Source organism: Phacochoerus africanus, chromosome 2 (genome assembly GCF_016906955.1).
Source record: "Phacochoerus africanus isolate WHEZ1 chromosome 2, ROS_Pafr_v1, whole genome shotgun sequence".
In the NCBI taxonomy this organism is placed as follows: domain Eukaryota; kingdom Metazoa; phylum Chordata; class Mammalia; order Artiodactyla; family Suidae; genus Phacochoerus; species Phacochoerus africanus.
In genome coordinates, this window is record NC_062545.1 from 45,564,410 (window position 1) to 45,585,334 (window position 20,925).

Consider the following 20,925-nt stretch of genomic DNA (forward strand, 5'->3'; position numbering starts at 1 on the left):
ATGATGACATTATCAATAAAAATGCATTTTAAATTGGTTTTAAGTTATTCATCTTCTCCTTTGGCTCCTTTTTTTGTGATCAACAGTAAGCCTTTGTAAGTGAAATGATTGAAATTAAAGTCCAGTGCTTTGAAAGTTTTTTTTTCTGTACAAAACTCAATGTTCCAAGAGGGTATGTCCAATTTATGAATAATGCTTCTATTACTTTAGGGTAATTTCATTGCCTTCTTGTTATAACCAGCTGAATTTCCCAGCCCAGACACTCTCATTTCTTCCCTCATTCAGATCTTTACTGAGCCTCTATCTGTCAGATGCCCTGCTAAGTACATTAAAGCTGAGTAAGATATTATTCCTGCCTGTACAGACTTTCCATTTTCAGATTGGTGTCAATTTCTTGATTTTATTTTCAGAATGATGCAGACCCAGGGGAAGATTATTTGATTTATATATAGAACCATCATAGGTTAGTCAAGATTCAAGACAATCAGACTAATTTATTCAAATGTCATCTAACACATAAACTCAGACACAAAATATTATTTTTAACTGACAAAGAATAACTTTGGAGAACATTAACATCAGATTGCTATGCTGATGAAGAATTTTAAATTCTTGACTGTTACATGTAAATTTTGTTCAGTAATACCCATGGGATGTGACCATCATAGTCAGCCATTTCTCTCTTTTGGGATTTTCTAATTCCAAAGTATGAACTAATTTCAAGACTGCGTCCCAAAATTTGGTATGCCCCAGAAAGACATTTCCACCTAATATTCAATTTTTTTTCTACTAAATTTTCCTTTTTCTATTCAGAGCTAATGACTAAGAGCTGTACTCCTTTCACTCAATAGACATTTTGTTGAACAGTTGAACTAGATCTTAATTTCAACTTAATCACACATTTTTTTTTTTTTGGTCTTTTTAGGGCCACACCTGTAGCACAAGGAGGTTCCCAGGCTAGGGGTTGAATTGGAGCTACAGCTGCCGGCCTGTGCCATAGCCACAGCAATGCAGGATCCGAGCTGCATCTGCAAACTACACCACAGCTCACAGCAACACTGGATCCTTAACTCACTGAGCAAGGCCAGGGATTGAACCTGCAACCTCATGGTTCCTGGTCGGATTCATTTCTGCTGTGCCACAATGGGAACTCCTGAATCACACAATTCTTTAATCTATTTATTTGCTTCAGGATATTTTCAGAGAAGTTGATTCATTTAGTCTACAATTTGATTGATACTGGATTGTATCATATTGCACCTAAGTTTATTTTATAGCTTACTTTGCCAAAATGAAAAAAAAAATGGAAAAATAATTTTCAGAGATACCCCCTTTTTTTTTCTTTCTGTGTTTGGGTGGATATTACACATATAACTAACACTTTAAAAATAAACCTTAGCTTTCTAGTTCAAAGAACTACTGTGGGGTACTTACCGTATTGTGACAGGAATGAATGCGTTTCTGTTAATGCTGTAATTTGCAGAAAGAGTCAAGATATTTTGAGAACTTCCACATCCATATTTAACTGTAGGCCTTCCTTCCACAAGAAATAAATGAATAAACCGTTGTCCAAAATTCTTCTCACTACCTTTAAGAATAAATATTACGTTAAATTAAGGATTAATGCAGATACACCTTTTATTCAATAATAATCATGCATTTGACAAACACAGACTTTGTCCTGAAGGAGTAATCATTTGGTGAGATGATAGGAGTATTATAGATAATTATTCAGTGTAATAAGTACTAATATGAGAATTACACATTATTTTCTACAGGTGAAAATACCGTAGTATTAAGAGCATTAACTTGCTAAGAGATTAATTTGTGACTGTTTCTTAACAACAATGACCATAACTATTTTGAACCTCAGTTTCATCATACATTTCAATGGGATAATAACAGCAATTAATTATTAGAACTACTGTGATAATTATTTTTATTTTTATTTTTTGTCTTTTTAAGGCCGCACCCATGGCGGTATGGAGGTTCCCAGGCTAGGGTTCAAATCAGAGCTGTAGCCGCTGGCCTACACCAGAGTCACAGCAATGTGGAATCCAAGCTGCATCTGTCACCTACACCGCAGCTCATGGCAAAGCCAGATTCTTAACCTGCTGAGCGAGGCCAGGGATTGAACCTGCATCCTCATGGATGTTAGTTGGGCGCATTAATCGTTGAGTCATGACGGGAACTCCATTGAACTACTGTGATAATTAAATAGATAAAATAACTAATGAAAAGTTCCTGGCATCTATTGAGTATTGATAACTTTATTTAATATGATTATGAATTATTTATATTTTAATTTTAATATGTGGCTTTTATAAAAATTGAAATAACAAGCGAATATATAAAGAAAAAAAGAGATACATACTCCTTTCTTCCAGCCCTTCCTTCATCCCACTTTGAGGTATTCTTTTCTATCACTTATCTATGCCTATACAAACATTTACATAGCCCTAATTTTATTTTAAAAACCAAGGAAATAAATATCTTTGTTCACTAGTCTTTTCATTTGTGAACTAAAAATGTCACCTGCCACATCAGTAAGCTAAACATTCCGCAGCCATCAAGCCATCATATTACAGTCACCCAACGGTGAGCCCTGAGGTAAGTGAGGTTGGAAACAGGATGCCAGCCATCGAATTATCAAACTGCAGCCACCCCACTGATGGTGCACCATGAAGAAACTCAGGATGAGAAAGCACAGGACCCTGGTCCCAGATAGCTGAAGTTGTTTGTCAAAGGGATGATTTCAATGAGCCCAGACTCTTGCATCTTCTCATGGATAGAAAAGCGCTAAATTCCTTAACTTGAAATATGTTTTTCTTTCTTTCTTTTTTTTAAAGTTTTATTGAAGTATAGTCAATCTACAAGGCTGTGATAATTTCTGCTGTACCAAAGGTGACCCAGTCATAATATATACATATATCTATTCTCTCTCTTTTCATTAACAACAATATTTTGATGTTCCGACTACCTGGTCTTTACTGCAAAGTCTCCTATATATCCTAGCTAACTCTTTGCCTCTTCTGAGCCACTCAAAGTGAGCTGAGAGGTTGTGTCCCAGGCTTAAGTCCTCAGTTTTGTCCACCAAATAAAACATAACTCCCAACTTTTAAGTTTGTACATTTTTTTTTCAGTCAACACACTTAACAAAAAAATTTTAGATATCTGTCCTTGTATATACATAGACTTCTTTCTTTTAAACATTCTTTTTTGTATTTTTAGGGCTGCACCCATGGCATATGGAAGTTCCCAGGCTAAGGGTTGAATAGAAGCTGGAGCAGCCAGCCTACACCACAGCCACAGCAATGCAATATCTGAGTCTCATCCACAACCCACACTGCAGGTCACGGCCAGATTCTTAACCCACTGAGCAAGGCCAGGGATCAAACCCGAGTACTCATGGATACTATTTGGGTTCATTACCACTGAGCCATGATGGGAACTCCTAAACATTTTTTTTTTTTGCCTTTTGTCTTTTTTAGGGCCGCACAAGAAGCATATGGAGGTTCTGGGCTAGTGGTCAAATCGGAGCTGTTGTGGCCGGCCTACGCCAGAGCCACAGCAACACCAGATCCAAGCCGCATCTGCAAACTACACCACAGTTCATGGCAAGGCCGGATTCTTAACCCATTGAGTGTGGCCAGGGATCGAACCCACAACCTCATGGTTCCTAGTTGTACTTGTTCCCACTGCACCACAACGGGAACTCCCAAGGGAACGCATAAACATTCTTAATTATCACTCACACAGAAAATCACACAAATTTTAAGCATGTAGCTTAGTGAATTGTCACAAAGTGAACCTGCTCACACAGACATTACTAGCTTAAGAAAAAGAAAATTATCTGTGTTGTCAGGAGTCCCATCACCCTCTCCCTTCTTCCCTCCACCAGATGTAATCTTGATCCTGATGTTTAATAATAGGATTAGTTTTGATTTTCATTTTTACATTAGTAGGATCATACTGTATATATTCTTTAGCATCTATTTGCTTTTGCTAAATATTATGTTTGAGAGATAGTATCCATTCTTCATTTCCATTGCCTTGTAATATTCCATTAAATGAATATTCATAATTCAGTTATTCTTTCTTTTATAGATGGAAATCCCTTGCGACCTGTTTTTAGTTATTATGAATAATGCTATGGCAGTCTGAATGTGTCTTTAGTATTGAAGTACATGCATTTCTGTTGTGTATAAACTAGGAGTTGAATTTTTTATCAGGGATTATGAATATGATTAATTTAGTACTTATTACCTGTTTTCCAAAATGTTTTAACACTTTACCAATAACAAAGAAAAGTTCTAGCTAATATACAATTTCACCATCAATTGGCTCAGTCACTTTGTAAATTTCATTTTTTTTGTTTTGTTTTTTGTCTTTTTGTCTTTTCTAGGGCTGCACCTGTGGCATGTGGAGGTTCCCAGTTTAGGGGTCCAATGGGAGCTGTAGCCGCTGGTCTACACCAGAGCCACAGCAAAGAGGGATCCGAGCCGCATCTGTGACCTACACCATAGCTCATGGCCACACCAGATCCTTAACCCATTGAACGAGGCCAGGGATCGAACCTGCAACCTCATGGGTCCTAGTCAGATTTGTTAACCACTGAGCCACGACAGGAAGTCCCACTTTATAGATTTTTAACTATTTTGTGCTTATTAGTCTATCTTTAATTTTTCCCCCCTCACATTAGTTAAGTTGAGCATATTCTCATGTTGGGTGGTTTTTTTTGATATCCTCTTTGGGAGTTAGCAGTTTGTCAGTTTTTATTGGTTGTTTGCTTTTTCTTTCTTTATTATAGAGCTCTATTTTATCTATCTATCTATCTAATATGTATATAAATATATATGCATACACAAAAGAAAGCATACAAGCTCTTTGTCAACCACATGTATTGAAAGTATTTTCTCTAATCCTACAGACTACCTTGCCATTCTCTTAGGGGTGAATTCTGATGAACATATATTCTTCATTTTATTTTATTTTGTCTTTTGTCCTTTTTTTAGGGCCACACTGGCAGCATATGGAGGTTCCCAGGCTAGGGGTTTAATCGGAGCTGTAGCCACCAGCCTACACCACAGCCACAGCAACTCGGGATCTGAGCCGAGTCTGCAACCTACACCACAGCTCACAGTAATGCCAGATCCTTAACCCACTGAGTGAGGCCAGGGATCAAACCCGCAACCTCGTGATTCCTAGTTGGATTCATTTCTGCTGTGCCATGATGGGAACTCCATATATATTCTTAATTTTAGTGTGGGTCAATTTGTCAATTGTTTCCTTGTGTATGGTTAGTACTTCCTATATTATATTTAAGATACCTTTGCCTGCCTCAAAGTTAAGAAGATATTCTCTTATATTATATTCATAAACTTTATTTAAGGTCTAAGTTCTATCTAGAATTGACTTTTGTATGGACATGAAGTGGAGGACTGGGGTAGGTTGAATAATGCCCCGCCAAAAAATTTATGTCTTAATTGTCAGAACCTGTGAATATTAACCTTACATGGCAAAAGAGACTTTGCAGGTGTGATCCTGAGATGGGGAGGTTATCCTGGATTGTCTGGTTGGGTCATAAAATTAGTCATAAGTATCTAGAAAGAGGGAGGCACAGGGAGATCTGGCAGTGGAAGAGGACACTTTACATGACTATAGAAGCAGAGATTGGAGTGATGAAGTCATAAGCCAAGAAACACCAGCAGGCACCAGAAAGAGGCTGGAAGAGGCAAGGCATAACTCTTCTCTGGACCCTCTAGAAGGAACTAGCCCTACTAATGACTTAATTTTAACCACACAAGACGCATTTTATACTTTTGGTCTCCAGAACGGTGGGAGAATACATTTCTGTGGTTTGAAACCACTAAGTTTGTGATAATTTGAAAATTACCTGTGGCCATAGGAAATTAACACTAGGGTCAATTTTTATTTTTCTCTTTCAATTTCCAATTTGATCCTAAATTATCAAAGCAAGCAATTCTCATGATGTATTTACTGAAATCATGTATTTGTGGAATATATATTTTTAATATATGTATTTTTTGTCTTTTGTCTTTTTGAGGGCCACATCTGTGACATATGGAGGTTCCCAGGTTAGGGGTCCAATCAGAGTTGTAGCCACAGCCACAGCCACACCAGATCCGAGTCATGTCTGCAACCTACACCACAGCTCACAGCAATGCTGGATCCTTAACCCACTGAGCAAGGCCAGGGATAGAACCCACAACCTCATGGTTCCTAGTAGGATTAGTTTCTACCGTGCCACAACGGGAACTCCTATTTTTAATATTTTTAGTATCCATATTCCCTACTTTTTACTTTTATTTATTTTTACAAAATATATATATATATATATATATAACAGTTTTGTTGTTTTCTTAACTCAAGCAATATAAAAAATATCCATGAACATGCATTTAAACCAAGCTGAAATTACAACCCTCAGAAATAGCCAGCATTAATATTTGGTGAACATTTCCATAGATATGAAGGCTGATAAATGGACAAATATGTAAAGAGAGAAAGGTTTTATTAGAGAAAAATCATAATGTACATGGAATTTTTTTTTTTTTTTTCTTTTTAGGGCTGCGCTCGTGGCATATGGAAGTTCCCAGGCTAGGGGTGGAATCAGAGCTACAGCTGCTGGCCTACACCATAGCCAGAGCAATGCTAGATCTGAGTCATTCTAGTTTTTCTTAGGAAGCTGGAGTTTTATCATTGTGAAAAAAATACTGTTAGGTCATTTCCTTGAAAAATCAGCCTTACTTTGTTAATTTTTTTTTTTTTTTTTGGCTGTACCTGTGATATATGGAAGTTCCCAGCTTAGGGATCAAAACTGAGTGGGAACCACAACCTACACCACAGCTGCAACAGTGGCAGGTCCTTAACACACCGGGCCAGGCTGGGGATCAAATCCACCTTGTTACTGAGACAACACCGGTTCTTTAACCTGCTGCACCACAGCAGAAACTCGTTACTTTGTTAGTTTTTGAGAAAAAATATCTGTACAATATGCAATTCTGAATAGCCATAGGTTATCTTTTAGTCATTTTTCAACTCACAGTAAGCTCTTCAACCAGTAATTTTAAAAGTTGCACATGTGTTTTCTTCAAGTCAGCTATTATAATTTAGTATGTCACAGGCTTGCTTTATATATACCTCCCCTTTTACACATAGGACATTAAAGAGTTGTATGCAAGGATAGAAAATTTTTAAAAGTGACACAAACAGTTATTTATAAAACAGAAATAGACTCACTGATACAGAAAACAAACTTATGGTTCTCAAAGGGGAAATGTGGGGGAGGGGATAAATTAGGAGTTTTGGAGTTAAAATATACACACTACTGTATATAAAATAGATAATTAACAAAGACCTACTCTATAGACAGGGAACTATAGTCAATATCTTGTAATAATGTACAATAGAAGAAAATGTAAAAAATAATATATACATATGAATCACTTTACCATGCACTTGAAACTAACACAATATTGTAAATCAACTATATTTCAATAAAAATTTTGAAAAATGTGAATTCACTTTGCTGCACCATTAAGGATATTTTTGTGTCTATTTGGACAGTGGAATAGAATGAAATGACTAAATACAATTTGGGGCCACTACAATGACCCTAAGTGCTGGAAGTTTTATTCATTGTGACTTTTGTATCGCAGCTGCCAATTTCAACACAATGAAAAAGGCAAATGTCTTAGTTTTAGTAAAAAAATAATTTCGATGTTATGTAGAATTGAAAGAGTCTTGAAGATATTCAAGGATCTGGATAAACCTGAAATATCTCTTTATTGGAGTTCACATCAATTTAGAAAAGAAGAAAAAAAAAAAAAGCCACCAGAGTGAAATTAAAGGTATTGCTGAATCTCAGATAAATGTTTCTTTAACATCTCAGCAAGAGTGTCAGGAAACCTAGGTTATCTTTCCCCAGGTCTCAGGCTCTATGAGAATGGAATGAAAGCAACACTTAAGTCTCAAGGAACGGTTCAGAGAAAAGTGTCAGAAAAGATTGTGAAAGAATTTAAAACAGGAAAGAAAAAATCTAGCTCACTCATTCCATTTCTTGTTACCTTTCTTTGTCTTTGAGCTATTTTGCAACTCTGTAAGTCGGAGAAAACAAATAATAATTCAAGTAATTCTTGTCTAAGGCAATGCAAAATAATCGTGTCTGGTAAAATGCAGCTGTTTATTACCTACAGGTGGAACTGCTTTCCATCTCCTTGCAAGTTTGCTTCAGAATCTCTTCATTTTAATGTATGTCTTTGCTCCTTGAATTCTCCTTTGAATTAGTTATAGTATCTTACCCGTTCCCTCTTTAATTAATAGGTTAAATAAAATCTTTGACATGTGTGCATTTATATGCCTTTTTGAAAAGTATCCTTTAACAGGGAGTTCCTGTTGTGCCTCAGCGGGTAAAAATCCCAATGTTGTCTCTGTGAGGATGCAGGTTCCATTCTTTGCCTCGCTCAGTGGATTAAGAATCTGGTGTTACTGCAAGCTGTGGTTGCAGATGCATCTCGGATCCTGCATTGCTGCGGCTCTGGTGTAGGCCTCAGCTGCAGCTCTTATTCAACCCCTTGCCCAGAAACTTCCATATGTCGCAGATGTGGCAGTAAAAAGAAAAAAAAAAAAAAGTCTCCTTTAACAAAGGAAAATAAGCTGATTTCAGTGTTTGAAATTATGAGGTGAAACAGGAGAAGTGACTCCCATTATATTAGAGCAAATAAAACCAAAACCAACTCCAAGGAGAAAAGATTTCATAGAACAAAATGTGAAAGGGCCCCCTGGCGTTAAGCATCATCACAATCTTGGACAGCACAGCAATTCCTACATCATGGATGATGAGGATTGAAGCGGGACATATGCTACTAGCTAAGAAATAGAAACAGATTTTCCATGAGTGCTCCAAGCTAAAGAACTTATTGAGAATATAAATCCAGTAAGAGAACAACACAAAGTGAAAATATAATATAAAACGGATTAAATCAATATTGCAGAAGTAAGAAAACAAACTGGACAAAAGAACAGCATTAAAGATTTCATCATGAAATATGAGTAGCAAAGGACAGAGTAAACATGGTTGAAAAATCACTCTTTTGATATCCTTCCAAATGTCCTTTACTAAGAGTCCACTCAGCTCATCTGAGATTTTATCACACTTCTGAGGACTTTCGCTCAATAGCTCTCCAAATTAGCCCCATGCCAGGCAGATGAAAATGCACCTTCACCTTTTCTGCCTCACCTGAGATCTATTAGCAGTCTTTTGAGCTTTCACTGTTTAGTGTTTTTCCTTATTTTCTCCATGACTCCCTATTCAATTTCTTGGGCTGCTTTTCTCTGAATTGAGAGTATAATGAAAACAATTTTAGTATTATTTTTAACTCTTCTTTTTATTGGGGGTGAGGGAGTTAGGGGTGATAGGAGCACATTTAGAACATGGAACCTTGTACTGCTGCTCAAACCCAGCCTCAGTCTACCAGTGCTGAGTAGAAACTTGAATGAAGAGTTTTAGGTAAAGGAGAAAAAATAGCTATTATTGCTTTGCCAGGCAAAGGAGGCCACAGCAGGCTGATGCCTTAAAGACTGTGCCCCGCATTGGGAAGAACTGTGGGGAGTTTTATAGTAGAAAGGAGAAACAATAAGAATCAAGGTTGAGAGCAAATATGCATCCTTCTTTCTTTGGGGGAATCTTTAGTCATTGAAGTTGGTGTCATGAGATCTCAGAATGATCCTGGTGGTCTTCTGGGTTATTGTATCTAGATTTTTCCTAAAATAAATATACTTGTGGAAAAAGGCATACCGAGCAGAGATTAGGGCAATCTAGAAAAGTCCCTAAAAAAATCATGTGCTTATAATCTTGAGCCACATGCAGTTGTGCTCAGGGTGCCTAATAGGTAACTCAAGGGCGATTTTGTTTAAGGTGCAGTTAAGCCGGGTGGGGGGTGGGGAGTGGAAGCACAAGGAAGCTATTCAGTTTTAAACTAGCATTTCTAAAAGAAGCATAAGGAATGCAACTTTTATCTTAGGTGTCTGAGGTTCCTGCATCAGTACTAGCACCTTGTGTTTTCTCGCCCCAGGTACACTTAAGCTTGTGTCATAAAATGACCTAAGGTTGTTCTTTTCTCCACACTCATCCTTTTGGGAGAAGGTGGGGGTAGTTGTTTTGTTATGGACCATGGGACAGTCTGTCACCCTGCTCCAGCCCACTATTTTAACTCAGAACTTTCTATTGCTTAATATTTTTATAAATTGCTTTATGCTACCATATCAGACTTGTATTTTTGAGCTAAGACTTAGAAATATGACATACAGGGCAAAATAGAACAGAGCTGAACATTTAGGTCAAGCCGTTGTGCCATATGTACAAAGATTGTTTTTCAAAGCTTCAAAAACTGAATTTTAAAGATTATACACATTGAACAAGATGTATGTGGTCCATACAAGCATGAGTTATTTTTAAGGGACACTCAGTCACTAAAATCAATGCCAGTTGATGAACAGTCTTATCTAAGTGTACCAACATCCATTATGAACCACAGCTGCCCGGTATTACAGGGTATGATAAGGCTGCTTTAATAAAGATAATGGGAGTGAAAATAAAAATAAACAATTAAACTTAGTTCTTCATATAGTCTGCTATATGGTAATAGGTTTTGATTCACCATGCTGCTTTATTCTATAAATAAACAAAAAGGAATTTAAAATGTTTTGCTGATAACATGTCATGGTAGGTATGGAAATGGAAGGCCTGTGGGTACATTACATGATACTGAATCATGTAACACATATATTCTATTTATATAGTCAATACATTGATTGCCTTTTCCGCTTTTGAATTATTAACTTTATATCACAAAACCTAGATTCTGTAATTAGAGAAGAGCCATGAATATGCACTCAAAGAAATTCTTTGGGTTTCATATACAGTACTACAGACATTATAGTTTCAAACATGATTATAAAATTATTTGATTATCAGAATTGAGAAATTAGTGGCAATTAGTAAATGAGAAAAGAAAATAAAAAATCCTTTCAAATAGACTACTAATGAAAATTTTAAGTAATGACTACACTTAGATATATTTTTATATTAAATATTATGGGTTGAGTAATCTGTATGCCACATTTAGTTCAACTTTTCTCATTGAGCCAATAGACATTAAGCAAATATAAATCTCCCCATTACCTCTTTCCCCATTTTATTCCAATTCATGCTACTTTTGAACAGGTCTTGAAAGCTCTAGAAAAGCTCATTATTAAGCCATTGAAGAAAAGTCATTCCGCTATTTTACTAAAAAGATGTTTGATGATTAGCACAGAAATGTTAACCTATTCTTTTTTGAAAGAATTCCTTATGCTTTGGGGCTGTGTAGTAATATCTTGAGTTTTTCTGGATATTTATCCAGAAAATATTTGGAAACTGCCTAAAATCTATAATTCTCAAATTTTATTGATCCTAATGAAATCACTGATTACACATCTGATTTAAGATTACTTATAAAAATGCTATTTAGAACAATGAACAATAATTATTACTTGTAAAACAGTGGACATCAGTTTTAGGATATCAGAGGATTTTAGAGAGATAATCCTAATTTTGAGTCTAAAATTTATATATGTATAGTATATGTAGTACATATTTAATTATATATAGTGTAGCATATATTATACATACATATATTAGTCTCATAAGAAAGGAAGTAGTGAAATAACTCAGAGAGGAAGAATAATACCCCATTCAATGAAAAAAATTTTGGTTTGCTTGTGTATTGCATTGGGTTATAGATCTGAAATTTTCTAAGCATTAATACTTCATCTCTTCTTTGAAATACTGAAGATGGAGTATTTATGGTTTATATAGTTATATGGTATGCTATTTCCATTAAGAATGGGTTTTTTTTCTCTATTTGAACTATTCTTATGAATGCTCTCAAACATGAATGACAGTTTGATTTGAGATTATGTATAAATAAACAATCAGAAGAGATTCATCATCATTTTGAATTAAAATAAAATGCAACATCATTCCTTATAGAATTGATAGTGATGAATACAGATAATATGTTTATAAAATCAGGTGCATAGACAGCCCAATTTGGAAATTTCCCTAATGTGACATGGATTTCTATCATCTCCTGTAAAAGAAATAACATCATACATATTTGTATGGTACTTTGTATTTTTTAAAACACTTTTATACACATATTTTCAAACGTGAATTTCATAGCAAAAGTGACATCTGCATTTTTTGTAGTCGGGCAGAAATACAGAAAGGTTAATTGATTGACACTACACTATACAGTCAGCTCACAATCGAGTTGGGCTCAAGTCTACTCTGGTTACCTCCTGATACTTGGACTGCCTGCGGCAGCAGCTGTTGACCTCTTTCTTCGTGGTGCCACCTTGGTGGCATGTGATAAGGATTGTTTTTTGAGGGTTTGCCCTGTGAGTCTCTTTCTACTTTGCAAATGAGTTCATTTGTATCCTTTTTTCAGATTCCACATATAAATGATATCATATGATGACTGTCTTTCATTGCCTAACTTCACTTCGTATGTTAATATTTAGGTCCACTTATGTTGCTACAAATGGCATTATTTCATTCCTTTTTTTACAGCCAAGTAAGATTCATTGTATATGTGTACCACATAGAATCTACTTTTTCTTAACACAACTGATCTATTTCAAGAGAAGTTTAATGAATCACATCATTCTAGGTCAAGGGTCAGCCTACTATGGCCCAGGGACTGAATTCTGCTTTTGTCTGGTTTTGCAAGTCAAGGGTTTCTGGAACATGGCCACATTCATTTATTTATTTTTTCATGACTGCTTTCATGCTACACTGGCAGAGTTGAGCAGTTGTGACAGACACTTTCTGGTTTGCAAAAAAAAATTATTCTCTGGTCCTTATGGAAAAATTTGCCAACCCCTGTTCTGCTCTTGATTGTTTAAGCAGACCCAGGAAAAAGTTATGTTCTATTCAAGCTACATTTTCGACTAATCCCTTAAAATGTGATGGAAGAAAGTATAACAATGTTCAGCAGAATAATTTCCTAACATCAAGTTTTAAAAAACCACTAATTTTGCATTATGACCATCAAAGTTGAGTAACTGACAAACAGAACTTTAAGAGCTTTCCTAATCAAGGGCTGACTCTGTTCAAGGCCCTGGGTGAAGTAACGAGGCAGTGGAAAAGATAGATATAAAACCCAACTCCAAATGATGAGATGTTCCCCAGTCAGAGAAGAGGTATAAGCACAGATTAATGCTGTGATGGAGCAGCACTCAGTCCCAGTCCTTAGTGGATGCTCCTGCTAGAAAACTGTCATGGTCAGCTTTCTCATGGAGTTAGGGACACAGCATCTCTCTACTGGATGGTGAGAAGCAGGACAGAGACCACCTCTTATTCATCTTCGTACCCCCTCAGTGTCTAGCAGAATGTAGTGCCCTCTACAACACTCAGTTAAAGTCTGTTGAATTTGACCTTGCTGTCACAAAAAGATGATACACTAGAAAGCAATCTCTATGTACCTTATGAATGACAGTGCACAAATTCCTCCACTCCTGCTTTAAATCCCACTCTCTGCCATCTCTTTCTAGAGCAGGCTTCATTGGGAGCTGGTAAGGAAGACCAAAGATACTCAAAGAATTTTATGGTACGCATTGTAAAATTGATTTAAAATACTGAGCATTTCCTACAAGAAAAGATGCTGTTTTGTTTTGTTTTTTTTCTTTCTCTTTTCAATGGCCACACCCATGACATACGGAAGTTCCCGGGCCAGGGACTGAATCCAAGATACAGCTGCAACTTATACCACAGCTGCAGCAACGCTGGATCCTTCAACCCACAGTGTCTGGCCACAGATGGAACCCAAGTCTCTGCAGTGACCTGAGCTGCTGCAGCTGCATTCTTCTTCTTTTTTTTTTTTTGTCTTTTCTAGTGCCACACCCATGGCATATGGAGGTTCCCAGGCTAGGGGTCTAATTGGAGCTGCAGCTGCTGGCCCACGCCACAGCCACAGTAACTTAGGATCTGAGCCACATCTGTGACCTACACCACAGCTCATCAATGCCGGATCCTTAACCCACTGAACAAGGCCAGGGATCAAACCCGCAACCCCATGGTTCCTAGTTGGATTCGTTTCCACTGAGCCACGATGGGAACTCCTGCAGCCGCATTCTTAACCCACTGCTCCACAGTGGGAACTCCAAGAAAAGATGCTTTTAGGAAATACTATGGGACTTCATTGGCTTTGGTGTAAAAGATAATGAATGAAGATAACTGTGTGTTCTGCTGGGAGTCATTTTATAAAAACAGGTGTTATGATTCTTTAGATTTAATTTGTTTTCTTCAGCAACATCAGAAATCTCTTCTTTCAGCTCATCCTAAATGCACAAAAAGGGGGGCCCCCAATAATCTTCCCAGTTCTATCAGTTCCTACCTCGAATACATCCCTATGACCAATCTTTTACTCTTTTAAATATAAACACTAAGTAGTACAGATTACTTCTGAATCCTGTTCTTCCATTGGAGCTGCTCATGTAATTTGCCTCCTACAACTCAGTCAGATGCCTGCTCCTAATCCTCAGAACACATCCTTCCAAAGGGCCTGCTTGTTTCTTCTCAAAAGTAATAGCACAGGATGGATTCACCTGCATAGTAATAAATCCCAAGACCAAATCCCCTGACTGATGCTGCTCGCTGAACAGAGCTCATTTCCTGAAAGTGCACCTAAAGAGTTTTGTGTGGTCTAACCCCTTCTCCTGTGACCTGTTAGTAGCTCCTTTGACTGGGTTCCAGAATTCTGAATTGGTTCAGTGGCAGATTCAAAAAGCTTTCTTTTCATCTTGACTGCTGTTCTCAGAGCTGTCTCTCTCCCACAGAGGGTTCTTTTTAAAACCATCCTTTCTAAGGAATTTTACTGTAACCCCGTATTCAAGTTTCATCTTCCTTTTGTTCCTTTTCAACATCAATTAGTTGTTGAGGCAAACTTAGAAAAGTTACATCTATAGTTTTGAACTAGAAATATAATTCAAAGCTAGCACTAGCTTATCAACCTGAAATTTCTCTATCCTTTCCCCTTTAATACTTGATGACTAAAATACAAATGTGCCACAAATGATTGTGAAATAAAATTCAGTTTTTGCTAAGATGTTTAGAAATTGGAAAAATGGCAAAACTAAAAAACAAACCCCTCTACTCTCCCCCCACCACTAAAAAGACAAAAATCAACTCTTACACTTAAAGGGACACATCTGTTTTCATTTCATCACAACTTTTAATTGCTCCTACCCTTAATAAACTGATTTCGAAGGAGAGAAAATTATCCCTTAAGTCAAGTTAAGGAACACCTTTTAAGTTGTGTGTATTTAACTGAATCACAAAAATCTTTATGTTCATCTGTGAGGGTCTTAGGAGAGTGACAAATTCCAAAAGAAATGAAGGCAGTAACTCCCTGAAATATTCTGCTGAGGTCTTCCCAGGAGTGTGGGATTAAATTATCATTTACAAATGAATAAAAAGAAGGTGCTACAGACAGAAGATATTTTCTCCCTTCACAAGCTATGAAACTCCCTTGAGGAAACAGCTTCCACAAAGCTGGTGCTGTGACAACAGCAATTACGTAGACAAACAGTAGGTTGTTAATCATTTTGATGGCATTGTTTTCTTATAATCTCTGGACTTTTGGGGGGAGGTCATTGGCTACAACAGGCAAAACTAATCACATGTCACTAACATCAGCTTGGGCTTTACTGGTTTGGCGTACCAGCCTGGACAGAGTGGCCAGAGTGGCATGTATTTCCATGGCCTTCAAAATGAGCAAGTTGATTGGCGATGCGGAGATGGCCAGTGCGGGGTGGGGACAGAGGAGAAGAATTCCCAGAGACTGGCTTCTTCTTTGACTAAGCTGTTTTTAGTTAGTAAAAACACTTTCCACAGGGAAACACCCTCTAAATCTATATAACTTAAAAAATTGCAAAACTAAAAAATCACTTTGCTTTCTTTGTGGCTTTAAATTACTGTTTGTGTCTTTTGTTCAATGGCTTGTTTTGTTTTGTTTCCCCTGCCATGCACTATTACCCCCAAATTTCATGGTTGTTTACCACCACTTACGTTTCTCATATAGAAATAAGTTTTTCTTTTATTATTTTCTTCTCTCTCTCTTTTTAACATAAATAAATCAAACATCCTAAAGCCATCATTTACACATGGGTGCTTATGCTCCTGGAAGACAAATAATTCTGGGCTAGGTCTGAACAAGTTAGTTTCTTTCTAAAATATAACAGAGGACTTCCCTGGTGGCCTAGGAGTTAAGGATCTGGCGTGGATTTGATCCCTGGCTTGGGAACTTCTTCATGCCATGGGTGCAGCTAAATAAATAAATAAATAAATAATAAATAAATAAATAAATAAATAAATAAAACACAAACTCTCAGGTTTAGTTTAATTTTCAAAAATTTTAACTACACCCATTTTTTCCAAAAATGTTTCTTTTAGGCACTTTACTCATGTTCAAATGATGGAAAGGTGGAAATTTTGTTTCCAAAGTACACAATGATGAGATGATGAGTCAATTTTGCAAACTATTTCAAAGTAGAGGAGAAACTGATTTGGGAAATGAGTTGCCTTTAGTAGATCATCTATCCAAGTACTGAGGACATTGCATCTCCAATACAGGAACTATTACAACTATGGTGCATTCATTTCAAAAGAGAAAAAACAACTGATACATTTGGATTATTGCAAGTAAAATGCTTTAGTGGTATTCACTCATAAATGCAAAAGGTTGTAATGTAGAGAACCCTGCACGTGGAGGTATTTCCTTAAACAAATACTGTTAATAACTCCTTTTTAAACCAGCTAATTTTATTGTCTTTTTTTTTTTAATTAAAGCATGGTTGATTTACAATGTTTCTTCAATTTCTGTTGTACACAGCAAAGTGACCCAATCATAGGAGTTCCTTGTGCTGTAGAGTAGGAGCACATTGTCCATCTATTCTACATGTTACAGTTTGTATCCACCAACCCCCAACTCCCTGTCCATCCTACTCCCTCCCCCCTGCCACCCTGGTCTAGCTAATTTTAAGATAATGCTTAAGTAGTGCTAGGAATTTTCCCAATTGTCAAGTGAATAACAGCTTTGAAATGCCTTTCCCAAGTTACAAAATATTGAATGCAATTCATGTTTAGTTATTTATATTATAAAGATATGCTATCTGTAACATTCATGGTATTAAGTTTCACTGCTACAGCAATATGTCATCCAATTTATATGCTTGCTATATTCTTCCTTGCTGGTTCAGGACCTTTTTCTAAGTCATGTTTCATGAAATAACTCATAAATTAAAGAAACTTTTAAAAATTAGAAAGAAGCAAGATTTCCTTTTGGTAATGGTTCATGCACCAGGCTAGAAAAGTTTTCTCAAAATATTTAAATATTCCTTAAATCAGTAGTTTAACATTTGGGAAAGAAACAACATATAGGAGGTCAAATATTCAATACTCACTGTAGAGAATAGTTCCATTCAAACTGTTTGTTTTTATAGTCAAGTAGATGGTAACAATTCTGTTATGTTCCTTCTCCAGGAAAAATTTCAACTCCTCCTGGGTTGTAAAAAAAGGCAGTTCTAAATAGGAGTTCCCGTTGAAAGATGGAACAAATAAACCTGCATCTAAAAAAAAAAAAAAACCCAACATCATATTAATATATTCTGATAGCATTGTATTACTAATCAAGTAGATAAGAAGTTATCATTCATCTAAAACAATAACACTGATATTTATAAAGATTTGGTCCAACTTCAAGAAATTTAGATATATAAGTATGGTCAACTTGAAAAGTCATTGTCTCAGAATTCCCATTGTGGCTCAGTGGTAACGAACCTGACTAATATCCACGAGGACTGGGGTTTGATCTATGGCCTTGCTCAGCAGGTTAAGGATCCAGCGTTGCCAAGAGCTGAGGTGCATGTTGCAGATGTGGCTCAGATCTGGCATTGCTGTGCCTGTAGCGTAGGCTAGCAGTTGTAGCTCCAATTAGACCCCTAGCCTGGGAACCTCTATATGCCATGGGTGTGGCCCTAAAAAAATTAAAAAAAAATTCAGATATATAAATATAATCAACTTGAAAAGTAATTGACTTAGAGTTCCCAATGTGGCTCAGTGGTAACGGACCCAACTTTTATTCATGAGAACTCAGGTTTGATCTCTGGCCTCACTCAGTGGGTTGAGGATCCAGCATTGCCTAGAGCTGTGGTGTAGGTTGCAGACATTGCTTGGATCCTGTGTTGCTGTGGCTATGGTTGGCAGCTGTAGCTAAGATTTGACTCCAAACCTGGGAACTTCCACATGCTGTGCGTGTGGCCCTAAAAGACAAAAAAAAAAAAAAAAAAAAAAAAGGAAAGTCATTGTCTCAAAGAATTAACCACCTGTCCAGAAAAAAACAAAAACAAAAACTTGAAGCAAAAAATTTGGATGCATGACTAAATAGCCTGAAATTGTGTGAAAAAATTTGTGTTCCTGCATATGTGAAATAATAGCTTTCATTAGATTCTTAAACTGTTCTGTGATACAGATGGCTGGACATCAAATTATACACTTAAAATCCATGAATTTTATTTGATGTAATCACACTTCAATAAAAAAATCTTAAAAAAAGATCTGTGACACAAAAAGATTAGAAATTTGTCACTGAGAGGAGTTTTATTAATATTCATTAATATTCAGTGCTTTTCAAAAATATTTTGATATTTTATAAGTAGTATTACTATAATGTGTAAAGTGATTAATAATATTTTAGAATTATCCTTTTAGAATTATTAATCTTTTAAATAAATTAATCTTATAAAATCTTGAGTTACCTAAAATTTGGAAATTTTAATTTTAATTTTATTATCATGTATATAAACAGACTTGGTACTTTGAACAAGTGTGACACATGGGATGTTGGAAGTGCAACTTTATTTTTTATCTCTCTCACAAGTGGGGGAAATGTTCTCTACCTCTGGAAGAAAACTTGGTGGTTCCTATGCATCCTACCTTCTAAGTTATAAATGACTCAGAGACTAATGTCTAGTTTAAAGAATTTATCAACACTTAAATCTTTCCCTCCACTGTCAAGTCCTTTAGGGCAACTGACACCCACTACCTCTTTTCTGGGGCAGGAGGAAGCTGGTTCCTGTTCTTTCTTCTTAGCGCTTCCCCTCAAGCTAGCTTCTCACTTGGTCCTGCTCTGATTTTTCACTTTATACACAGATTCTCACTGCTGAAAACCACTTGCCTGTGGCCAAGCAAAAATTGTCCTGGATAAAATTAAATAAGCATGGGGAGATTTTATTCAAGGCTATTGCAATAGAAGAGAGAAAGGGCAGAACTCAGCCTTTGCTCAACTCCTCTGAAACAAATGGCGGCAGAGTTTTTAAGAGCTGAGGTGGAGGGAACCATGGACTACCTGTGTTTACTAAAGGTCCTACCACCTAAAACACAAGCCTTCTCATATCTTCATCCCAGGAGAAAATTTATAACTTGGAGCAGTGTACCCAGTAAAGTTAGGTTCCTATCTACCCAGAGAGGGCCATGAACTTTCTTGATGACTGCTTTCAGAGAGATGGTTCCAGGTCCTGGGGAAAGACATCCCTGGGTTGTGAAACTAGCAAGAAGCTTTAAGAAGATTTATATCTCAAAGAGTGCAAATAAAGAATTACAATGGAAAGTTTTCAATAGTAGATACTCTAAGAAAAGTGAGGTCAGAGCCTTAGAGTCTGGAAGAATTCTGTCTAAAGTTCAGTCCAGCCTATGGGAACATGGAGGTAGTCTTGATCACTTGACTAGAAAAATCACTTGGGCAAAACATGAAATTAATCTAGGCCAAATCTCCTTTTGTAGGGGTCCATGTCAAGTCCATGGTAAACACTTCCCACCTTATAGTTAATGGTGGGGGTCTTTTCTTTATCTTTCTCTCTCCAAACACACACTGAGGCTGCTTTGGTCTTCTCAGATATGAATGTATGACTCTGTTGGTCCATAATGTTCCTTTCGAAATAATAGGGTTTTGGCCGTCCCTAACCACATCAAGTGTGATGGATGGGAGAGAGTGACGTCAACAGGACAGCTTTCTACAAAAATATTTCTCTCAAAATCAGGTCTTTAAGGGAGTTTCTGCCATGGCACAGTGCGTTAGGAATCCAACTGCAACAGCTTAGGGCTCTGTGGAGGTGCAAATTTGATCCCCCGACCAGTGCCGGCATGGGTTGCAGCTGTGGCTCGATTCAAACCCTAGCCCAGAAACTTCCACATGCTGAAGGTGCAGCCATAATATTTAAAAAAAAAAAAATCATGTCTTTAAAATCCTTTCTGTTCTTCAAATGTTGCCTCTTTTTAAATCAAGAGTATTTCTAGTCAAATCTTGCTGGTACATTGTTTTGTTAACAACTTTATATCCTAGAATGTGAAAGTCTGTCTTTAATATTCTGTTTATGTCCATACATTTGTATAGTCAGATACAAATAATTTTTCCATTAGCAAACTGATTTCCATTAGCAGACACCAAAAACTATGTATAGAATAGATAAGCAACAAGGATATATGGTGTGGTATATATAGCACAGAGGAATCATGGAGTATAATCTGCAAAAATACTAAATTACTTTGCTGTATCCCTGAAACTAACAAAATATTGTAAATCAACTATAATGCAATAAAAATAATGTATATTAGCCATATTTTTATCACTTCTTGGCCTTCCACACATAATGTTTAACTCACCTAACTTTACCTTCCTGGATCTGTTTTTGGCAAAGGCTTTTCAGCCCAGTTAGCAAATCCTTCCTCAGCACTCATCTGCCTAGAAAGCTCTGAAATACTTAATCCTTATTTTTATTAAAGTTTTGTCCTTCCTTGTCTCT

At 36.6% G+C, this 20,925-nt stretch overlaps 1 protein-coding gene across 1 annotated transcript in view; it reads right to left on the reverse strand.

Annotated features, from left to right (window-relative positions):
• The window catches only part of EYS (eyes shut homolog), a 1,324,234-nt gene that overhangs the window by 253,662 nt on the left and 1,049,647 nt on the right, over nucleotides 1–20,925 (reverse strand). Inside the window, 2 exon segments of the mRNA XM_047769134.1 lie at nucleotides 1,435–1,588; nucleotides 17,530–17,694. Coding sequence (XP_047625090.1) covers nucleotides 1,435–1,588; nucleotides 17,530–17,694 — 319 coding nt within the window.